Source organism: Condylura cristata, unplaced genomic scaffold (genome assembly GCF_000260355.1).
Source record: "Condylura cristata isolate star-nosed mole 26May11 unplaced genomic scaffold, ConCri1.0 scaffold00013, whole genome shotgun sequence".
Taxonomy (NCBI): Eukaryota; Metazoa; Chordata; class Mammalia; order Eulipotyphla; family Talpidae; genus Condylura; species Condylura cristata.
This window is the reverse complement of record NW_004567114.1, coordinates 6,636,314-6,658,284: the sequence shown is the minus strand read 5'-3', so window position 1 is coordinate 6,658,284 and position 21,971 is coordinate 6,636,314. Positions and strand designations below refer to the sequence as shown.

The 21,971-nt window shown below is 38.5% G+C and overlaps 1 protein-coding gene across 3 annotated transcripts in view; it reads left to right on the top strand.

The window, feature by feature from the left end:
- The window catches only part of PPP4R4 (protein phosphatase 4, regulatory subunit 4), an 85,348-nt gene that overhangs the window by 14,475 nt on the left and 48,902 nt on the right, over positions 1-21,971 (top strand). For all 3 annotated transcript variants that reach the window (XM_012724692.1, XM_004681593.2, XM_012724691.1), the window contains exon 3: positions 11,248-11,350. In XM_012724692.1, coding sequence (XP_012580146.1) covers positions 11,300-11,350 — 51 coding nt within the window. In that variant the 5' untranslated portion in view covers positions 11,248-11,299. The remainder of the gene's footprint in view (positions 1-11,247; positions 11,351-21,971) is intronic.

Genomic DNA, 21,971 nt, shown 5'->3' with positions numbered 1-21,971 from the left:
GGGTAGGAGAGGTCTGCCGGGCCATGTGGTCACCTCCGGGGCAGGCGGGGATCAAACTCATGCGGAAGTGGCTTGAGCTTCTTAGTGTAGTGCTTTAACCCGCTGGTGCCATCAGGGAGGGCCCCTAGTATGTCACTTTTAACTGAACTGCAGACTTACTTGGATTTCACCAAATGTTTCATGCATGCCCCTTTATATTTCATGATCTTGACAGTTTTGAAGAGTACTGGTCAGATATTTTGTAGAATGTCCATCACCTTGGATTTGTCTGATGATTTTCTCACTATTAGATTGGAGTGCGCCCTCCTGAGTGGCTGAACGAGTCAGGACGCAGTGCTGCAACCCGGCTGCAGCCACTGCCGTGTAAATTCATCCCTGGTGCTGGAGGTGACCCACATGGTGCAGCAGACCTCTCCTGTCTCATCCCCTGCTCCCCTCAGCAGTGTACTTCATTGATCTGCCTATTCTGCTCCCCACTCTGTCTCTGGCGAATACTTTCATCACCCCTGCACCTCTGGCCTGTACCTAGTTCTGTATGCATAAATAAATAAATCTTTAAAAAAAAGATTGGAGTTATAGGCTCTGGATAAGAACACCATAAGTGCTTTCTTACTCCATCATTTCATGGTGCTACCAATATGACTTATCACTGGTGATGTTATTCTTGATCAAGGCAGCATCTGCCTTATTCCTGACCTGGGGGAGAAAGCTTTCAATCTCTCACCAGTTAACTGTAGACTTTTTATAGCTGTCATTCAGTTGAGGAAGTTTCCATAGTTTGGTGACCTTTTTCTTATTAATCTTACAATTCATATTATATATGATATACTAATAAGAGGTATAATTTACATGTTTTTTTTTTTTTTAGCATGGTGAATTAGGTTTTTCAAGTCATGAATCAGGCCTGCTTTCTTTTTATATGTTTCTGGACTCTATTTGCTTTTGTATGTTTGAGGTTTTTTTTTTTTACATTAATATTAATGCGAGATATTGGTTTTCAGTTTTCTTGTGCTATCTTTGTCTAGTTTTAGTTTTAGGATAATGTTTATGAAATGACTTGGAAAGTGGTTTCCTATTTTTTTTAAAGCAGTTATCTAAAAATAGGTAATTCCTTCTTAAATGTTAGGTCTGGACTTTTCTGTTTTGAAAGGTCTTTAACTAAAATTTCAGTTTCTGTAAAGTATGGAAATTTGGACCTATTTCTTCTTGAGTGGGATTTGGTAGTTTTTGTCTTTCAAGTACTTAACTCTTCATCTAAGTTACTGAATTTGTGGGCATCAAATTGTACTACACTAACGTTCCCTTGTCATGATTGTGGGACCACTGGTGATTTTCCTTTTTTGATTATGGATGTTGGTAACTTGCATCTGTTAATTGCTTTTATTTCTTATTAGTATTGATAGAGGTTTATCTTTTTTTATTGATCTTTTCAAAGAACCAATCTCTGTTTTCACTATTTCTCACTCTCCTTTTGTTTTCAACTTCATTGATTGCTGTTCTGGTATTTATTATAATCTTACTTTTGCATTTTTTTTCCTTAGGGTGGAAACTTTGGATATTAATTTTAGATCTTTCTTCTATTCTAAAATATATGCACTTTAATGCTGTAAATTTCCCCTAGGCACTAATTCTTTTGAGACTTTTTTTTTACTCATAAGTCATTTAAGTCTATTAATCTATTTCCAAGCATTGTGTAATTTTACAAATGTTTTTGTTACTGATTTCTAGTTTAGTTCCATTATGGTTTGAGAATATACTGATTTCTATGAACTGCTCCTTCCTTCCCCAGTATAGATCTCCTTTCCCTTACTAGTCCTCATTACAGCTGTAATTTTCTTTTCTATTACCTTCTTCATTTGGTGTATACTTCTGACCTCTTTGTACATTATGTGTACATCTACTTGAGTGCTTTTGTATTTGCTGTTCTTCTGCTTTTACTGTTTTTTTTTTTTTTTTAAACCCCCTCAGATGTCAGCATTGGTAGCTCTTGTCACTTCTTTCAGGTCTTTGCTTAAGTGTGGTTTGCTTTCTTATCTCAAGTAAGTGTCATCATCAGTGCCTCTTAATGTCACAGGTTAAAAACTTGGAAGTGTAATAATATTTTCCTGTTTCTCACTTTTGATATTTAAGCATATTAAATCTTTTTTTTTAAAAAGATTTATTTATTCATACAGAACTGGGATACAGGCCAGAGATGCGGAGGGTGAAAGGCTTCACCAGAGACAGAGTGGGGAGAAGAACAGGCAGATCGATGAAGTACACTGCTGAGGGGAGCAGCGGGCGGGTCAGGAGAGGTCTGCCGCGCCATGTGGTCACCTCCGGGGCAGGCGGGCATCGAACTCATGCGGAAGTGGCTTTTAAATTCTCAGTGCTGTGCTTTAACCCGCTGCGCCACCAGGGAGGGCCCACATATTAAATCTTTTACAAAATAACAGTCCAAAAAGTTTCTGTAATTTTCTGATATATCTATTGAAAAAATTGTTTAGTAAAGATGGTTTTCAAATACTTAGAAACCTGCTGTGGGATCAGAATTCCATTATTTTTATTTTGGAAAACATTCATCCACTTGATACCCTAGTGAGTGAATAGATGTGACTGTCTTTTTCTTCTTGTTCTTAATGTTTCAAAATAGCACATTAGTTCAGTTTTAATCTCTTATCATATTGGCTCTTATATATTATATGATATAAATGTTGGTTACATATGTTATAACAAATCTGTGTTCAGTTCTAATCTCTTATGGGAATAAAAAAAATGTACAAACAAATAAATACATATAAAGTCATCTTCTAGACTAGTATTATATTTCTTTCACTAGGCAGTGAGAGCTTAATAACTGTGCTTTTCTTTTCATCCTTGTTGCTAAGAAACATGGAGCATAGCCACTAACCAACTGAGTGACCTTGGGAACATCATTTTGCTTTTCTGTGCTCTGTTAGTAAAGTGAGGCGATGTACTAGTCATACTGGTAAGTCTTGCACTGTGATTCTGTCAACTTCTCTGGGCTCCTCACGCCAGTCATCTCAGGTGGTTACTGTGTCCATCTCCCTAGTCCTCTGAAAAGTTATTTCTCTCTAATGGAAAAGAGCTCAGGGTAAATTAGTCAGTTTTGATTCTTTCGACTAGTATTTTCTAAAATGTTTTTAAAATGTTCAGATTTTTGCACATTTAAGCACATATGTTGGTTCTAAATTTTTGGTTTTGTAAATAGTGCATAAATAAGAAGACCTGTTATTTTACCAAATCATAATTTTGCATTAAAAATTGTTACATATTAAAAAAACCCATTATTCTACTTGAGTGATTGTATGATAGGTGAATCTCATTTTTGGACAACATATTATTCTCATTTATGAGAGTAAAGTCACTTGTTTACTTATATATTAATATTTACTCATTGAGTTAGATATGTGGTACGGTAATACTTCCTTAGATGATATTTTTCTTTCAAGATAATCAGGGAGCTGGTGATTCTATAGTTAAAAAGCATGATAGGAGTGTTTAAATGGTTCTTTTACTATATGGCTCATCAGAGAGAAAATTGATTTTGTTTCTTTTACAGAAGGAAATATGTATAGTATTAATTGTTATTTCAGAACCTATGAGAGATCTCACAGGGTCGATGGTTTTGTTGTTTTTATTTAGATTCTTGCTCAGAAGAGCTAGTGTCCTGGCCTTGACCATAACTAGCTGGTCACTCTGGAACAACTTCCATGGTCTCTGTCATGTCAGGTTTTTTACAGTCACAGTGTGAGGAGGTGACACATTTCTAAGGCCCCCTGTGGCTCCAGCATTCTGTTATATCTGATTGTTAGCATTAGAGAAAAGGAGTCATCATTTCACATAGCTTTTACAGGTTGAGTTTTGGTTGACTGATTATGAACTTTCCAATTTTATAACCGACTTCTTTGTATTGCATTTCTTTGGTTCAGTGCCCCATTTGCAGTAGTATCAGTCAAATGAGTGAGCAGGAACTACTGTGTATTATTAGGAACTCTCTTTCTGGGTCATATTATCCACTCCTAGATTTCAGTGACTGTCTCTGTGACACGATTTCCAAATCTGTGGCTGTAGCCTAGAGCTTTTCTCTTGAACTCTGGGCCAGCACTGCTGCTGGCTACCTTCACCAAGGTGTCTCTTCCAGAATGTCTTCCTGGCTTTTCAAACGTCGTTCAAATTCAGCCCAAAACTGAACTACTCACTTTTTATCTAAGTATTCTTTCACTGATTACTTACTGAAACTTGACTATCTTTTTAAATTGTGTTGGAGGGAAACCTTGGAAACCATTGTTCTCTTTCTGTCAAAGATTAGGTTAGTATTGAGTCTTATGGATTTTATTTCTTCAAGAAGCATTTCTTTTTTTTTCTGCTATATGAAAAATACCAAAGTAAGCAATATAAAAGCATTGCATAAAGAATTGGAAAAGTTTAGTAATCTTAATAAGATTATTATACTTCAGAAAAAGCAAGAATAACACTCAGTTTATATATTCCTGTGAGATTGAATATGAGGTGTGAGGGGGGAGGGGAGACTAGGGCATTTTCACAGGGTGAACCCTCTTGGTAAAAAGAGGGCGGGGAGAAATGGGCTCAGCATTTGCTGCGTGAAGCTGAAGAGTCATTAGGAAGGCGTGTTCTCTTCCTAACTGGTAATGCTGCTTCAGTGAAACAAGGGGTTGTCACTTCACAATGAACAGGAAATTTCATCATGCTATTTTGACTAGGCATGGGAATAAATTTTGGATAAAAATACATATAGTGGATATTACCAGTAAAAGAATTTATTGCAACATGAAAGTTACAAATGAATCATAGGATTTTTTTTTTCTGTAAAATTATCAATCCAGAGATAATTGATCCTGTATATTACAGTGGTTCTGCATTGTGAACATGGAAATCATAGGTTGGAATGCTGGCTCAAATCTTGAGTAGTTGGATGACTTTGTATAAGTCACATTTTTTTTTGGGCTTCAGGCTTCTCAGCTGTAAAGTAAGGAGATTGTGCAGATTAATGTGATAATGTATATAAAATACCTCGGCTGGCGTAGAGGTTAATTTTTCTTTCACTCTTCCTCTTGCACTATTAATAATAGTTTGTTTCTCTGTGATTTTAAGTATGACTGTAACAGGATGGTATGGTATAACTATAGAAACCTATGATGGCAGTGATTTGAAGAGTTAATTAATGTTATTAAGGATCAGGTTTATGGTTGTGACATGAAAATATACCACTTTTGAAAATTTTCGGCGGTCATGGATTGGTATTCATTATGTTCTCCTTTAGATTTGGAGTTGCTTTTGTTATAAAAGAAGGTTTTGTCTTTGGAAGTTTAATTCTCTAGGTTAATTGATTATTCTATTCATTAAATCAGGCTGTTATAATTTGAGTATAGAAGTCATTAAATATCAACTATGTGAAGTTCAGTTTTCATTGTGAGCTCATAAAAAGATAGATGTGACATCTACTTCATCTTTGTAAATTCAAACATAGTACCAGCAGCTTCTGCGCTGTGTTTTGGATTCTTGAACCAAGAGCTGCTAGGATGGAATCACAAGCTCTGGATGCATGCAATACCTTGCACATTATTAAACAGGAACAAAGCTAGTTGCTGGATTAATTTCTCCACTAGCAATCATTTGTGCATGGTGTCTGCTCCTTCCTGCTATGCTACCGGTTGTTCAGTGATGACTTAAACTATGAGGGTTGTTCAAATGGCAGATAGGACTTCTTGCTTTACAGCCAGAGTTCTTCATGTCTGACTCTGTCTTCTTTACTGGATTTTGAGCTCTCACAGATTGAAGTACGGTGTAAGAATAGAGTGCGTCAAACTCTGGGTCTGCTCTAACATGCACTTTCCTCTCTATGGACAAGTTATGTGGGTTTTGTAAAGAAGCATACTTTTAGAGACCCAAGATAATTGCATCTCAAAGTTCGCTAGGCAATAAGTATGCCGAGTTTCTGGTCCTTTTCTTGATATCCCACAAATCAGCTATCATTTTGTTTCTTTTGGCATCGTTGAGGATCAGCTTTTTTTTTTTTTTAAATTGTGTGTTTTTAAGAAGTATTAAGTAGCATAGTTTTGCAGCTTTTTATAGTGCTACCTAATTAGGATGGACAAAACAACTGGGGTGCTCAGGCTGACAGAGGCAAGGAAGTGTGATGGGTAACACAAGGGTGCTGGGGTTGTGCTGGCAACAGCAGCTGTGTAGGGAAAGTCCCTTCCTCTTCCCAAGCCCTAATTTCCTCATCTATACAGTGGTGCTAATAATGGCATCCAATCTACCTCCTAAGATTTTTGTGAGAATTAAATAATATGACTGTCAGTAAGGTGCTTATTAACATCATATCTAGCAAATAGTATGTTACTACTGTTTTTATTGTTTTGGAGGGACTGAATTAAAGAGGTAAGGGTGGGGACATTCATGACATTGCAACTGAAGTAACAGGGAGGTTCGTGCTGGCCTGGAAGAAGTGAAAGCAGGAGGAAGATTAGAAACTAGAGAACAGGAGAAATTGGGGGATTAGAAATGTAGTGAGGGTAAAAAGTGGAGTTAGCTATAGAACAAAGAAAATTAAGTGTTTATGGTCAGCAAGTTACATCACAGAGTCTGAGATTCGAGAATGGAACATTTCCTGGTAGTGATAAGTGCTGACCTTTGGTGATGGTTGCTGGTATGAAGTGGGACACATTTAGTTTAAATCAACAGGTAACTGGAGTTCTTGTGGTATGCCAGATGCTGCCCTGCGTGCTGAGAAGTGTAGACTTTGGGCAAAGCATTACGGAAATAGAGGGGGTGAAAACTAGCTACGTGGCACTCACAGGAGGCAGTGGCCTGGACTGGCAGGACCTGGCCTGTCAGTGACGTCTGGGGCGCTTTTTTTTTTTTTTTTTTAATATTTATTTATTTATTCATACAGAACTGGGGTACAGGCCAGAGGCTCAGGGGCGGTGAGAGGCTTCACCAGAGACAGAGTGGGGAGCAGAACAGGCAGATCGACGAAGTACACTGCTGAGGGGAGCAGCGGGCGGGTCAGGAGAGGTCTGCCACGCCCTGTGGTCTCCTCCGGGGCAGGCGGCAGGCGGCAGGCGGGAATCGAACTCATGCGGAAGTGGCTTCAGATTCTCAGTGCTGCGCTTTAACCCGCTGCGCCACCAGGGAGGGCCTGGGACGCTTTTTATTATGACAAAAATGCTTGAGTGGATTGACTTGTGTTTTCATTGCTTTAAGATACTACCATAAATGGCTTTTTAAAATAGGTGCATCTCCCAGTGGGAATAAAATAATTAGTAACATTAATTTAGAATTTAAAAGATAGCTGTCCTAAATTTACCCACTTAGCTAGTCTTTTCCCCCTTCTTTCCTTTTTAGCCACTAGGTGTACAGATTCCATGATTAACCCAGTTCTTTTTAGCTTTAGAAGAATGTTCGCTGAGTGGCCTGTGCGCTTTCTGACTCTGAGTGAGCATCCTAGGGAAGGAATGTGTCTAAGGTCTAGCACAGTTGGGGCGAAAGGAGCAGTTTGTGTTGAGGCAGGATGCGTGTTCTTGGTGCCCTTCAGAGGAAAGCTGTAGGCTGTGAAGTCCAGTGACTGTGCTTTGTAGAAAAAGAAAGTGTAACATTGATTAAATGTTTATCTTAGAATGATTTATACCAGGTTGAATAGCAATACATGAATTCTATGCTGTTAACTTTAAACCATGCTGATTGTTTTGGGGTGCCTTCCGATCAGCGGATGGCACACATGTTTGGGTTGTGGACAGTGACTGCTGTCGGCGGGAGATCATATCATCCGAGACTTCCCAGTACCTACTTCGCTGGATAGCCACGGCGACGCTTCACACTCTTTCTTTTGTCCCACCCACAGGCCTTTCCCAAATTTCCATCAGACTTTTCTCTAACATGCCCTCATGCTACTCCCTCTGCTCCCTGCGCAGAGTTCCCATAGCACTTTCAAGCTGCAGTGATCGAGAGGAGCCCCCTCACCAGGGCTAACAAAAGTAGTGAACACATGCTTTGAGACAGCTGGGCCTCTCCCACTTGGGCCAACTGCTTCTGTGGTCTTGGCTTACTTCATTTATGTAGTTTTCAAAATGTGACTCCTCCTCCTCTTCCTCTTTCTCCTCCTCCTCTCTCTCAATCCCACCTCCCTGCTCATCTCACTTATGTAGTCTTAAAATATCTGAACAATCGGCTGTCATCTGACAACCCCCATCCCTGCCTTTCTGGAAACACATCATCAGCTAGTTAGCAATCCAGTTCTCAAGCCTCACCAAAATCTATTGAACCTGAATCTGTGGGGTGGGAACAAATTTTAACTGCATACATTTCCTTGAAATCTCTGAAAATACATTTCTGCTAAGCTCAGTGCATTGATTGCAAATATGAAATGGCCATTCTTACTGGTCAATAATTGTAGTGTTTCTTAGACATTGACATTTGTTGTGGGTGGCTGTGGGTGTGCTGTAGGCTGTTTAGCAGCATCACCACATAATACCTACTGGATGAGAGCAGCACCCCTTAAGTTGTGACGTGTGTCTCTGGTGTTGTCATATGTGTCCTGGAGGAGATGGGGTCCCTTTCCGCTGGGAACCACTACCTAACCCATTTGCTTCCTTCTAAGTCATAATTCCTGGTGCATTACATTTATCTATTTTTCTTCCTGGATGGAGAAGGGCCAGACATAAATTGATTGTAGAAATTTAATCTAAAATTTACATTTGGTAGAGATCATGGTGATTACAACTTACATCCACGTTTGAAAAATAATTTGTCATCATGTCCTATTTAAAAGTTGTGTCACCTACAGACTATTATTTACTTTTCTGATCTCTTATTACTGTTCTGAAAGTATGATGATGTTCTGCTTGGATTTTTTAATTATTGCTAAGTAATTTGTTCCCTTTGCTTGAAGGCCTAAGGATTTTTCTTTAATGTCCAATACTATATCTCAGTGTTAGTTATGTTGTACTTATTTTATCAGGTATATGATGTATTCTTTTGAATTTTTTTTCTGACTTTACTTTTTAATAACTTAAATTTTTTTTCCCTTGCTTTGGTTTTCTCCTTTAGTGACTCCTATTACAAGTATGTTGGATCTTTTTTGTCTGTCTTATATGTATCTTTTTTCTCAAATTCTTTTTACTTTCTATCAAAACTATGGTGGAGGATGATGGGTGCTTGGGTGATGGGTTTTGTGTGGTAACACACATTTGAAGAAGTGTGAACCTGTATCCCTAAATCATTCGTAGTGTTACCTCAACCATTAAAAAACCTTGTCTTATTTTATATTTTAAAAGCTTTCCTTCACCTTTTATTTTCTCAAGGCATTATCTATATTCATTTATATTTGTATTCTTTGTAGCACCATCTTTTCTGAAATATTTTTTTTCTTTTAAAAAAATTTATTTATGCATACAAGAATCTGGGTACAGACCAGAGGTGCAGGGGCAGTGAGAGGATTCACCAGAGACAGAGTGGGGAACAGAGCAGGAGATTTTTTTTTTTTTAAAGATTTATTTATTTATTTGTACAGAACTGGGGTACAGGCCAGAGATGCAGAGGGTGAGAGGATTCACCAGAGACAGAGCAGGGAGCAGAACAGGCCGATCAATGAAGTACACTGCTGAGGGGAGCAGCGGGCGGGTCAGGAGAGGTCTGCCACGCCATGTGGTCACCTCCCGGGCAGGCGGGGATCGAACTCATGCGGAAGTGGCCTTAGCTTCTCAGTGCAGTGCTTTAACCCGCTGCGCCACCAGGGAGGGCCGGAAGATTTTTTTTTTTAATAACAGTTTATTTTTACATCATTTTGTGTACTTTTTTTTTTTTCTTCCATCTCCATTGTAATCCCCACGGGTTTCCTAACACCAAGTCACCCATGTGCCATCGCCATAATCCCGTGCACTTCCCTCTCCACCCCCCCATTTTTGATCCCATTCCACCCCCACAAAATGTCTCTGGTATATGGCTGTTCATTATTCTTGTTATTTTCTCACCTGGTCCATTACACTCCCAGAGCAGGAAGATTTTTGAAGTATACTGCTGAGGGGAGCAGCGAGGAGACAGAAGAGGTCTTTTGCACCATGTGGGTCACCTTCCTGGCAGGGGGTCAAACTCTCACCGAAGCAGTTGCTGCTAGCTTCATAGTGCTGCATTTTAATACATTGAACCACCAGGGAGGGCCCTGATATATTTCTTTTATTTTTTTTTCCCTGTGTTACATCACCTTTTTCCTAAGTCTGTCACATTCTTTCTGAGTTTTCTTAAGTATATTTCTTCTGGATTTTCCATATCTTATACATTTAATTATTATTATTTTTGCTTGTTGAGAAATAGTAGATTTTAGTTGTTTTCTAGGTAAGTCTGTCTTTCATCATTGTAGGGATATTAATTCACTCATTATTTCTTTTAATAAGTATATGCAGAATTAGATTTTGACCCATATGTAGTTCCCATTTTTATGTGTAGTTTGTTTCATAAACCTTGAAGAAGGTATAGGTCATGATGCCTTATCTGATTTCTTGGTTCTAGAGCTGTCCCCTTATAGCATTCAAATGGAATGCCTTAGTTTCTGGAGTTTCTCGGTTCTATTTCTTTGTAGTATCCTTTTGTTTGGACTTTTTCTTTCCTTTGTAGTCTGTAGGACTTTACAGTATAAATATGATTATTTTGATAAGGCTTTAAAAACCTAATAAGTGTTGTGTCAAAAAGGTACAATGTAGTCTACCCGGTGACCTTTAAGAATATTGAGATTATCTTTAAGAAGTTTCTGGTAAATCAGAGTCAGCCTAGAGCAACAGGTAATTCCATTGTACCAGAAGAAAATTATCCTATAATTCTGTAGTTGATCTTTTCACCCCTATTGTTAAAATAAGTAACATTTCACCATAGTGAAAGTTTCCCATGTATATTTTTATTAAGTATAGCAGATTGCTCCACCACAAGAAGGAAGGTACAGTTTTAAAGTAAGCATGTAATAATAATCTTAAGACTGTTAGACTTGAGACATGCATGTAGAGTATTTTATTTTAGTATGAGCATAATTAATATCTTTAAAATCTTTACTATACTCTTTCTTAAGGAATTCTGGTTTTGGTTTTATTTTTGTACCTAAGTGATGTGCTTGAAAGTTAAAATTTTGTCATAAGTCTAAGTGTTTATCCATAAAAAGTCATTTTTAAATAAATAATTGTAAACCAGGAATTCAACTTTCATTTACAGCTTTTACATTTGTGTTTCCTTTATAAGTGCTGGTCAAGATATCCAAGGAACAAGTGTGATTGCAAACCTTCCATTTCTGATGCGACAGAATCCTGCTGAAACACTAAGGAGAGTCTTGCCAAAAGTCAGAGTAAGTCATTGTAAAATAAGATTTGAATTTCTCATTTTCCTTGGCAATGTGTTACCATTGTCAGCAGAAAATTTTAGAGCTTTTGATGGCTGAGCTTTGTACCTAATCATCGAGTGGAGGCAATGTTATGTTATATATTTTGAAGTATGAGGAAATTAGTTACAGAATTTAGCTGATAGAAATGGAGAAATAGAGATCTTAAGTTATGAAGATACTTTCATTTTCTCAGTAGAAGTATTTTAATAGTTAGCTTTTTAGCAGCTAAAATTCTTAATTATTCACATAAAATCATATTTGGTAATTCTGCTGACCTAATTTGGGGTACCTCTAAAACCCTGATAATATGTTTTAACTGGTATTCCTAATGATTCCTGATAATGATTGTGGTGACTTCTGAAGAATCATTAAATAAAGATTGAATTACGGTTATCACAATTTTAGTTTTATACTAATTTTGTGCTTTCTAAAATCCTTCAAAATTAGTTTTCCTGCTAGAAACAAATATTTGGTCTACTAGAAAGTTCTTTCCTCTATTACATATATTATTAGCATAAATTACTAAATATTTAATGACTTATTTCTTTGCAAATTAGGTGTGCAAAACCTGTATGCAAAATATAGTTTCTCCTCAGGGAGCTTATAATGGTGCCAGGGGAAGTTACATTCTAGTGGGGATCATGTTTGACCATGGTGAGTTCCCCATATTTTGTTTTGGCTTTCCCTTTGGTTGTAACTTTTTCATAAATTTGTGTTTAAAGTGGTTGAATAGTTCTTCCTTGGGTTTTAATTTTGGGGATCTATCCCATGGCTCCAGTTACTATGCTTTAGAGCAGAGATGTAACAGGCAATCTTCACAAGCTGCCCACATTCCTGTATAAGCATTATGAATTTTTTTACAGGCTACAATGGTATATTGAGAAGATGTTCATTTCAGCATAATATGTGATTCAAAAGTGAATCAGCTTTTCATATCTGTTTTTTGCAGACATATGTCATAATCCAGTGGAATTAAGTCTTCACAGATCAGGTTTAATTTCCTATTCAACTTTGGCGACATTTATTGACCTGAGTTGGTTGGCATGACTCTTGGGTGTACCAGTTAAACAATAGGGAAGGAAACAGGTGCTTAGTCCTGTTGACTTAAGAGTTATTGTATATTAGTGACTTAAATTAAAAATGGAGCATACTATCCATCTATGCCAAGCAGGCTAAATCTAGTCCAGACAGAAGAATGAATAATTCTCATAGCAAGAATAAAAGATAGAGAGACAGTAGTGACTCTTCAAAGGTCTCTGAACTATTTTGAAAAATCCTTTTCTAGTGAGTTCAGAATAAAGCCAGTTAAATAACAATACTTAAAATGTTAATTTTATGGGAATATCTATAAAGAATAGCATACTCATCTCTATGGTATATTTATATAAAGACTCAAATGTATAAGTTGAAACAATATAACTGAGTTAGAGAAGGTAGGATTTTAATGAGTCTTTAAAGTTAATCCATAAATGCAAAGATTAACAGAGTCAATGGATATAAAGAAAACACATGTTAAAGAGTATGTACTAAAAAGACCTTCATTGTTGCTGAGTGATTTCATACATTTCTCTAGCTAGTCAACACTCATTTATTTAGGACTCTCATTTTCCTTGCCAGGTACTAAGAAAGATAGGAAAGTGTGGACGATAGTCCCAGATTAGATTTGTCATCGAGGTGTATGTAAAACTGCTAAAGAACAAGAATCCCAGAGAATTCAATGATGCTATTCTGGCATTATATAATTATTCTGCTGAATAGTTAAGCAAAGAGGAAAGGCTTTATGGGGGCAATAAAAGCGACTTCTATCAGGATTTAATATATAATGAACCTTGTTTAAAATTGTAAAACCTACGTTTTTGTGCAAATCATTTTTTAATCATTGCACTCAGGCATTCAGGTAGACTGGCGCTCTTGTTTGGCAGCCTCTTGAATTCAGCCTTGCTTTGCAAGTGGTTGCTTTCAGTGATCAAACCATGACAAAAATTTCACATAGCCACTTTATTCACTTTTGCCATGGCCATAATTTTTTAATTAATTCTGTAAAACAGCATGTCAAAGTGAGCATTTAATAACAGTGGTGTTCTCATTCATTCATAAATACTGAGTGGCAGGTACTGCTTAGGCACTGAGAAAATAGGGGGGTTGAAACAGAACTTGCCTTTAAGCAGGTACAGTACAGAGGCGGAAACCAGCGAAGGGGAGGGGTACTGGGCTTTGGGAGGTCAATGAACACCTCTCTGAGAAGCCTAAAACTGCAGGGAATGGACCATGTAGCCACTTGAAGAGTCAGGAATGAGTAGTCCAGGCAGAAGGGCTGCAGAGAGCCCTAGCTTTGCTCAGCGTTTGAGAGATTATGGGTGGAATCCAGTGGAGAGCACAAGGTGTGATTTCGAAAAAGGTTAGAGACAGGTCAGTGTGAGAGCTTGCCGGGGCAGTTGGTCTTTCGTGGGACACTGGCGCCCACGCAGTCTCTAAGCAGAGCAGTGACTTACCCATTTCCATTTCACCGTAATCATTTGGATAATTGCGTGGAGAGTGGACTGGAGTGAGACGGGTCTACAGCAGGCCTTGTGTTATTTGATGGTTGGCTTAAGAGAGGACAGCAGGGCAAGAGAGATGTTTATCGAGGGAGAGTGAGCAGAACTTGGAAGCAGCTGGGATTTGGGAAGTAAGAATGACTCCTGTTTCTGGCTGTGACATCCATCTGGTTCTGCTGGGTCTGGGTATCTTAGTTGTCAGCTTATTAATCTATGGGACAATAGTTACAATAGTATTTACTAATATGAATCTTCTGGTAATGATGTACTTTTAGAGAATTTGAAGATATGAGCAGTAAATATTTTTGTTGTAAATATTTTGTAAGATGTTAATAATTTTCGAGTCTCACCGTGTTTTTAAGAGCAAAAGCAGCATTTAGAATGCATCCTTTATCTTTAAGAATATCAGATAAAGTGATGATGGAGGTTTTGCTAGTTATGTGTTTATTTGTCTAACACACTTGCGAATAAAAATTTTTTTTTAATAGGTTGCTATTTTCACTGTTTTAGATTTGAAGGAATTCAAGGGCTAAAAATAAAGTGTCACAGTCAGAATTAGAAGTGAGGTAATCCATAGTACTTCCACGAGTTACTAAGTTGTGTCCAGAGTAAAAAGACTGGCAGTGAATTAAAATTTAAATAAGAACCCAGAAAGGAAATATTTTGACCTGTAATTTAAATTCCCTAGATATGGAGACATTTTTAAATATAGTTGTTATAACATACCTGGATTATATGATTTAATCCTAGGGTATGTTTAAAGAATAATTTAAAAAAAAATTTTATTGATTGAATTCTCTCTCACTTATTTTAAATTGAAAATTTAGATGTTAGATTTAATATTTGACTTGGACATTACATAGATGTGAAAAAAATTTTGTCAAGATAAATTTCTAAAATACTATAATCCTTTACAAAATATAGTAATGGGATATTATACATACAGTATACACAAACATAACATTGCTATTGTATATGCACTTATACATACATACATATACATACATACAAACATGCATATACATATATAATAGCAGTGATACTACAGCACATTACATCAGTGTCTCCCTTATAAAGAGGTGCAAAAGTATCTGTTGAGTCATTGAATACTTGTGTTTTTTCCCTTATTTTGGAGCAAAATTTATGACATCAAATCATACAATAGAAAATGTGAATAAATAAAAAACAACTGCAGTATAAAGTTACCGAGGTCTAATGGTGTGTCAGGAGCCACGTGCTGTCAAATGCATGACACACTTTTGTCTCTATAAGTGTCCCCTGAGAAGAAAACAGCTTCAGTTAAATTATCTTTGCCAAATCAGACAACTGGTCTTGTTAGGCTTGAACAGGAAGTCTTGAGTCTGAAGTCCTCCCTCTCCACTACCACACAGCCTCTTCACTCACCCGTTGTATCCACAGCAGATCATGTTGCCATCAGTGCTCTGTGGTGACTGACTTTAGCAGCCTCCTAACTGGGCCTGTTGCTTCCTCCACTCTGTCCCGCAACCTCCTCACCACAAGTGCACTCAGCCAGATTTCTGATCTTTTATTTACTGAGGAACAATCTACAGTTTTTTTTTGAGAATTAAAATGGTATGTATTTGTAGTACTAGCTCAACATGATATGTGTATACATTGTGAAAGATTGCCAGAGTCAGGTAACTAATACATCCCTCATTTTACTGTTACTTTTTTTTCTTCTGAGAGGACTTTTTAAAATCATCAATCATATCTTACCATTTTCCTGCATGAAAATTATTGTAGTCAGCAGAATAATGACCACCAAATGGTATTATCCATGGACCCTATTATCTTCTTTAGAAAAAGGACTTTTACAGATGCACTTAAATTAAGGACTTTAAGGCAGGTAGATTATCCTCCATTGCCTGGGCTGGCCGTAAGTGCCATCACGTGTGTCCTCATTAGAGGAAAGCAGTGAAAGGTGTGCCGTGGACACGAAAGCTCCGACTCAGTGAAGATGGAGCCAAGACTGGGCGGTGCAGCCGCCCCCAAGGCCGCGGCCGCGGGAAGGCGTAGTGGTTCTGGCCCCGCCTCTCGGGAGAGGGTGGCTTTCTGGTAATTCATTTCTGTTAGGTGGGATTGATTAAGACTCCTGGCCTTCGGAACTGTGAGTTAATACATTTCTGTTACCTTAAGTCACTCAGTTTGTGGTAATTTTTTACCACAGGAAACTGGAGCCAACGACTTCCACTTGAGATGAAGCGAAGCTCCTCATGTAGCTCCGAGAGCCCCAGAGGCTCTCTGCCCTGCTCACGCTCGGCTCTTCTGTGAGAGCTCTGTGCTATTAGTCTAGCTCATCACGGTAGCCCCAGAACCTGGAACAGTGCTTGAAAATGAGAGCCACTCCAGAGTGATGTTTCGTGTGAGCATTGATTGATGTTATGTTCTGAGACAACAGCAGCTGCCTGGAAGACTAATGGCCTGCTGGCCTGACCCACTGGTTCCTAGTGAGACCTACGTTGGGAGAGCGGGGGGGAAAAGACTACTAGGGGAAGGATTGAAGAGACATAGCCAATGTGCAATTATGATTCTGTGTCGAGGACCTTGACCAGCAAGGCCGGAGAGTCGGGGCCCCAGGTCCGGCGAACAAAGGAAGCAGTCACACGCGTGTATCAGAACAGAGAGAGAGAGAGAGTTTATTTTGTTTTTATCTGGTTTATATAAAATACAAGAGGTGGAGGATGCAGAAGTTGGGAAGGGAGAAAGCCAATGGACACTAGACATGTAGCAGTGTTTGATAACATGGTTCTCGCGAGGGACAAAAATGGGCGAGAATGGAGCAGTGTTTTGATAATAGGTGGGTGAGAAAAGAAAGAGGAGAAAGAAAAGGTGGGGGCAGGGAGTTCTTCCCGCAGGCCTTTTACAACCCGGATGTTTTTCTCTTCCGGACTCCATTTCACCTTTTTATGGCTGCTGACAGACGCCAGATGCCGGCCTCGGTCCCCAACAATTCTGGAAAGTGACGATCCTACTTTTATTAATTTTATATGAATTCAGTTTGATGTATGAACATATTAGAAACTGTCAATCCCAATGTGCTTATTTATTAGAATAACTTATCCAATGAATATAGGTAGATTTTAAAAAAAGTTCTTAGGTTCAAATTTTCACAGAATACTTTTGCTATACAAATATAACTACTTTTCATTAAAAAGTTTTATTTTTTAAGTCCTTTTTCCATTGTCACATGCATTGGACCAGTGGTAATGTGTAGAGATGCTTACTGTGGGCCAGGCCTTGTATATGATGCTTTAGCTATATCCTTTTAGATTTCTTACAGCAATTCCAGTCAACTTTCATTTTATACTTGAGAAATCTAGGCATAAATAACTAAATAAATAAAAACTCACTGTTTAACTGTTACTGTTTTGCTGGGAGGTTTCTAGGAAGCATGGCATTTTATAATTTTCTCTCACACTGAACCAAGAAAAAATAATACTTTTAATTAAGGGAATTGAAGAGCATAAACAGACAATACAGTTTGCCTTTTACTTTGGCTTGTAAGCTTTAACATAAAAGGAGATGTCTTAATGTGTAGGCCATGTTTTGTGAGCTGAGTTAAAAGTTCATTTTTATGAAAAACAAAAGGAACTTTGTGAAAACAACGGTAGATCTAATAAGCAGAACTCGATGTTCCAGACCCCCTGCAGGCCATGAATACTCCACTGTAGAGTATAACACTCAATTGACAGCTGAGTACAGGGGCACTGTACAGTGGGGGTGGGTGAAGTGAAATCATTTCTATCAAGTAAGATTAATTTAAAAACTCATCAGGCTCAGAATTGACCTTGCTAAGAGTTCTTATGGGCTAGGAAGAATAAATGATGCATTTTTATTCTATTTCACCAAGGTACAAAGGAGAATGAACAGGTGCTAGAAATAGCTGTTCTATAATGTATAGCTCAAAAATCAAGTACATTGATCATAGTGTATTTAAAAAGTAATGTCTCTGTTATGGTTTTTCTTATGTCTATTTGTGTTTATGGACAAAATAGATGTACAATGTTATTTTAAATAATTAAATTTGATAGAAATATTTACTGAATTTATAGTTACTTTGGTTATATACAGTAAGTTACATAAGCAAATCTTCCTAATACTAAAACTATTGCCTTTTAGTACTTCTAGTGAAGACTAATGTTTTCACATGTGCTTCTTAGTCACCTAATTGATTATTATTTCACCTTGCCTATAATAAAAATGAACTGGAACTTTTGAAGTTCTTTTATTGGAAAACCCTTTATTTCTATGATAGTGATACTACTGTTACTATTTCAATATTGTATTTAACTAGATATTTGAGTGATATGAAGAATCCATTTATAGACATTTTTATTTATCAATTTTGGAAAACTATATAACAAAAAAGATACATATCCCACTGTAATAAAGGCATATAGGGTTTGTTTTAAAACTTTATGAATTAACTGACTTTTTGATACTGTGATGAACTAGATATCCTTGAAAATTTTCCAAATCAGAATACCTGAAAGTGCTTGATGAAATACAAAAAGCCCCTTTTAAATATATGATTAAGCTAGTAAGAGAGTGAATAAAATTTCTAGGCCTCAGAAACAAATCAGTCAGTGCCAGACTACCCTAGACGTGAAACATGCGAAAAGCTCTCCCTCCCATCCGAACAACACAGCGGTGACGTTTGGCCCCATCACAGGTGCACACAAGTGAATGAAATGAATTAAATTCAGAAGAACTCCAGCCCCTCTGAGGAAAGATGGGGCTCGGGGGCGCCAGCTTTGGAGCGAATGGGAAGATCAAGTAGCCACCGTGTAAGACTGCTAGAAAAACTCAACACATGCTGACACGCCTGTAAGGGCTGTTGCTGGCTAGCGGACCCATTCAGAGAAGCTTGCGGTACCAGACACAAGGGAATGTTGCACTCGTTCACCAGCTCTTTTCCATAGGCGGCCTTGCGTGGGGGCAAGGCAAGAGATAGGCAAGAGTCCAGCTTGGTGCTCAAGTGTGTGGGTGTTTGCTGCCGGGCACAGGGACATAGCGCTGCCTGCTTCCTCAGGGCAACGTGAAGAGAAATGCGGGTGTTTCAGCGGAGAAGGATGCTGTAAAAATAAGCTAATGAAAATACCGGAAGGCAGGGTGATAGAGAGGACACATTGCTTCACTGGGCCCAACTGCAGTTTGGCTACAACTGAGGAAACAATCCGTGGACTTAGAGATAGAAATTATGCATCTGAAACTCAAAGATTAAAAAAAAAAGAATGATTAAAGTAGAAGGAAATCTCCAGTGACTTTGAGAGAAGTCTAAAATGATCTAACATATGAGCGACTGTAATCTCAGAGTGAGGAAGGAGAATAGGGAAGAACTTACTGGAAGCAATAATGACCAAGGTTTTTCTGAAATGAATGAAAGACAACAAACTAAAGATCCAGGCAAGGAAAAGGTGCACAAGCTGAGTCTCCACCCCGGGCACGGCCTCTTCAAACTGCCGGAAGTAATGAACAAGAGCTCATCTTGGCAGAAGCCAGAGACCAAAGAAACATCACATTCAGAGGTGCAAAGGAGAGAATTAAATGACTTCTGGTCAGAAATTCTGCAGGCCAGAGGGTAATGGAATTTCATATTAGAAATATAGCAAGCAAAAAAGAAAAGTCAACAAGTAATCTATGCCCAGGGATGAACAGAGGCTGATGGGTCACAGGAAAGTACTTTTTAAATACCAGCAGAATTGAAAGAATGAGATGTCCCAGATTCACTCTACAAGAAATGGTAAAGAAAGTTCTTTAAGCAGAAGAAATGTGTTGTGATGGAAACTGGCTTTATATGAAGAGGCCAAAAGCTCCAGAGATGATAAAAATTAGGGTAAATGTAAATTAAACAATAGAAATTCTACTCAAGTTCTTTCAGAAAATACAGGAGAAAGTAGAACTCTTGATTCTTTTATGGAGACGTTATTGCCCTAAGGCCCACAGCCAGAAGGCACCTACAGGCGCTGTCTCTCCTGAGCCTGAGTTAGAACAGTTCATCCATTTACATTTATGTCATTTACACCTGACATTTTACTCATTTTTTTAATGAGTTTTGATTGAGGTCATGTTAATATGCACCTCATACAGGATTTATTAATGTGCCTTTTGGTCACCTGTCATTTTCTGTCATTTCCTTTTAAAAAATTGGATAGTTTCGGGCTCTCCCTGGTGGCGCAGTGGGTTAAAGCACAGCACTGAGAATCTAAAAGCTGCTTCCGCATGAGTTCGATCCCCGCCTGCCCTGGAGGTGACCACATGGCGCGGCAGACCTCTCCTGACGGGCCTGCTGCTCCCCTCAGCAGTGTACTTCGTCGATCTGCCTGTTCTGCTCCCCACTTTGTCTCTGGTGAATCCTCTCACCCTCCGCATCTCTGGCCTGTACCCCAGTTCTGTATGAATTAAAAAAAAAAATCTTAAAAAAAAAAATTGGGCCCTCCCTGGTGACGCAGCGGGTTAAAGCACAGCACAAAGAAGCTTAAGCCAATTCTGCATGAGTTCGATCCCCGCCTACCCCAGAGAAGAACCACATGGTGTGGGAGACCTCTCCTGACCCGCCCGCTGCTCCCCTCAGCAGTGTACTTTGTCGATCTGCCTGTTCTGCTCCCTGCTCTGTCTCTGGTGAAGCCTCTCACCCTCCTCATCTCTGGCCTGTACCCCAGTTCTGTACGAATTAATAAATAAATCTTTAAAAAAGAAATTGGATAGTTTCATGCCTCTGCCTCTTGCCCCACTTCTGTTAACTTGGAAGTTATACACTTTTTAAAGGTCATGTGTGTGTGACCTTAGATGTTTTAACAGACGCATTATCAAAGCTTAATATCCATTTGTAATGTTACTTTCTTTTTGGATAAAGGCCTCACAACTTTTAAATTCCACTTAATCCTATTGTGAGCTATATGTTATCTGATATTTTAACTATGTATTTTATGCCTCACAAATATTTTTGCTGTTTTATATAATCAAAATTTATTTATATTTACCCACATATTTATCTTTTTGTGTTATCTATAGTATTTCCATTTGGAATTATTTTATTTTGAAGATTTATTTATTTATGCATACAAAAACAGGTATAGACTAGAGGTATGGGGGCTGGAGGGCTGGCGGTGAGAGGATTTGTCAGAGACAGAACAAGTAGATCTACTGAAAACACTGCTGAGGGGAGCAGTGGGAGACAAGAAGGGTCTGGTGTGTCATGTGGGTCAGCTCCTTGGCTGGGGATTGAATTCATGCTGTAGTGGCTGCTGATAACTTCATATTCATTTAAAACGGATTATTGTTGACAGGATTTTGCTCTGCCTGTAAGAAGATATCTTTTATTTTTTTTTAAGATTTATTTATGTATACAGAACTGGGGTACAGGCCAGAGGTGCAGGGGGTGAGGATTCACCAGAGACAGGGTGGAGGATAGAATAGGCAGAGCCATGAAGTACATTGCTGAGGGGAGCAGCAGGCTGGTCAGGAGAGGTCTGTTCATACCATGTGCATCACCCCCCCTGGGTAGGGATCGAACTCGTGCTGCAGTGGCTGTGACTAGCTTCAGAGTGCTGTGATTCAACCCATTGTGCCACCAGGGAGGGGCCAAAGACATCTTTTTGGCTTATATACAGCTTCTTGAATTTGTGGCTTTTTTTTTTTTTTTAAGTTTTAGAATATTCTTAGACATTGTCTTTTGAAATATATTCCTCCTAGTCTTCTTTCTGTTCTTGTAGGACTCCTCTTTCACCTATGTTAGCCCTTCTTGGTCTTTTACCTTTTTTCCCATCCGTTCTTTGGTTTTTCACCCCAGTTATTTATTTATTTATTTTTAAAGATTTATTTATTCATACAGAACTGGGGTAGAGATGCGGAGGGTGAGAGGATTCACCAGAGACAGAGAGGGGAGCAGAACAGGCAGATCGACGAAGTACACTGCTGAGCAGCGGGCGGGTCATGAGAGGTCTGCCATGCCATGTGGTCACCTCTAGGGCAGGCGGGGATCGAACTCATGCGGAAGTGGCTTTAGCTTCTTAGTGCTGTGCTTT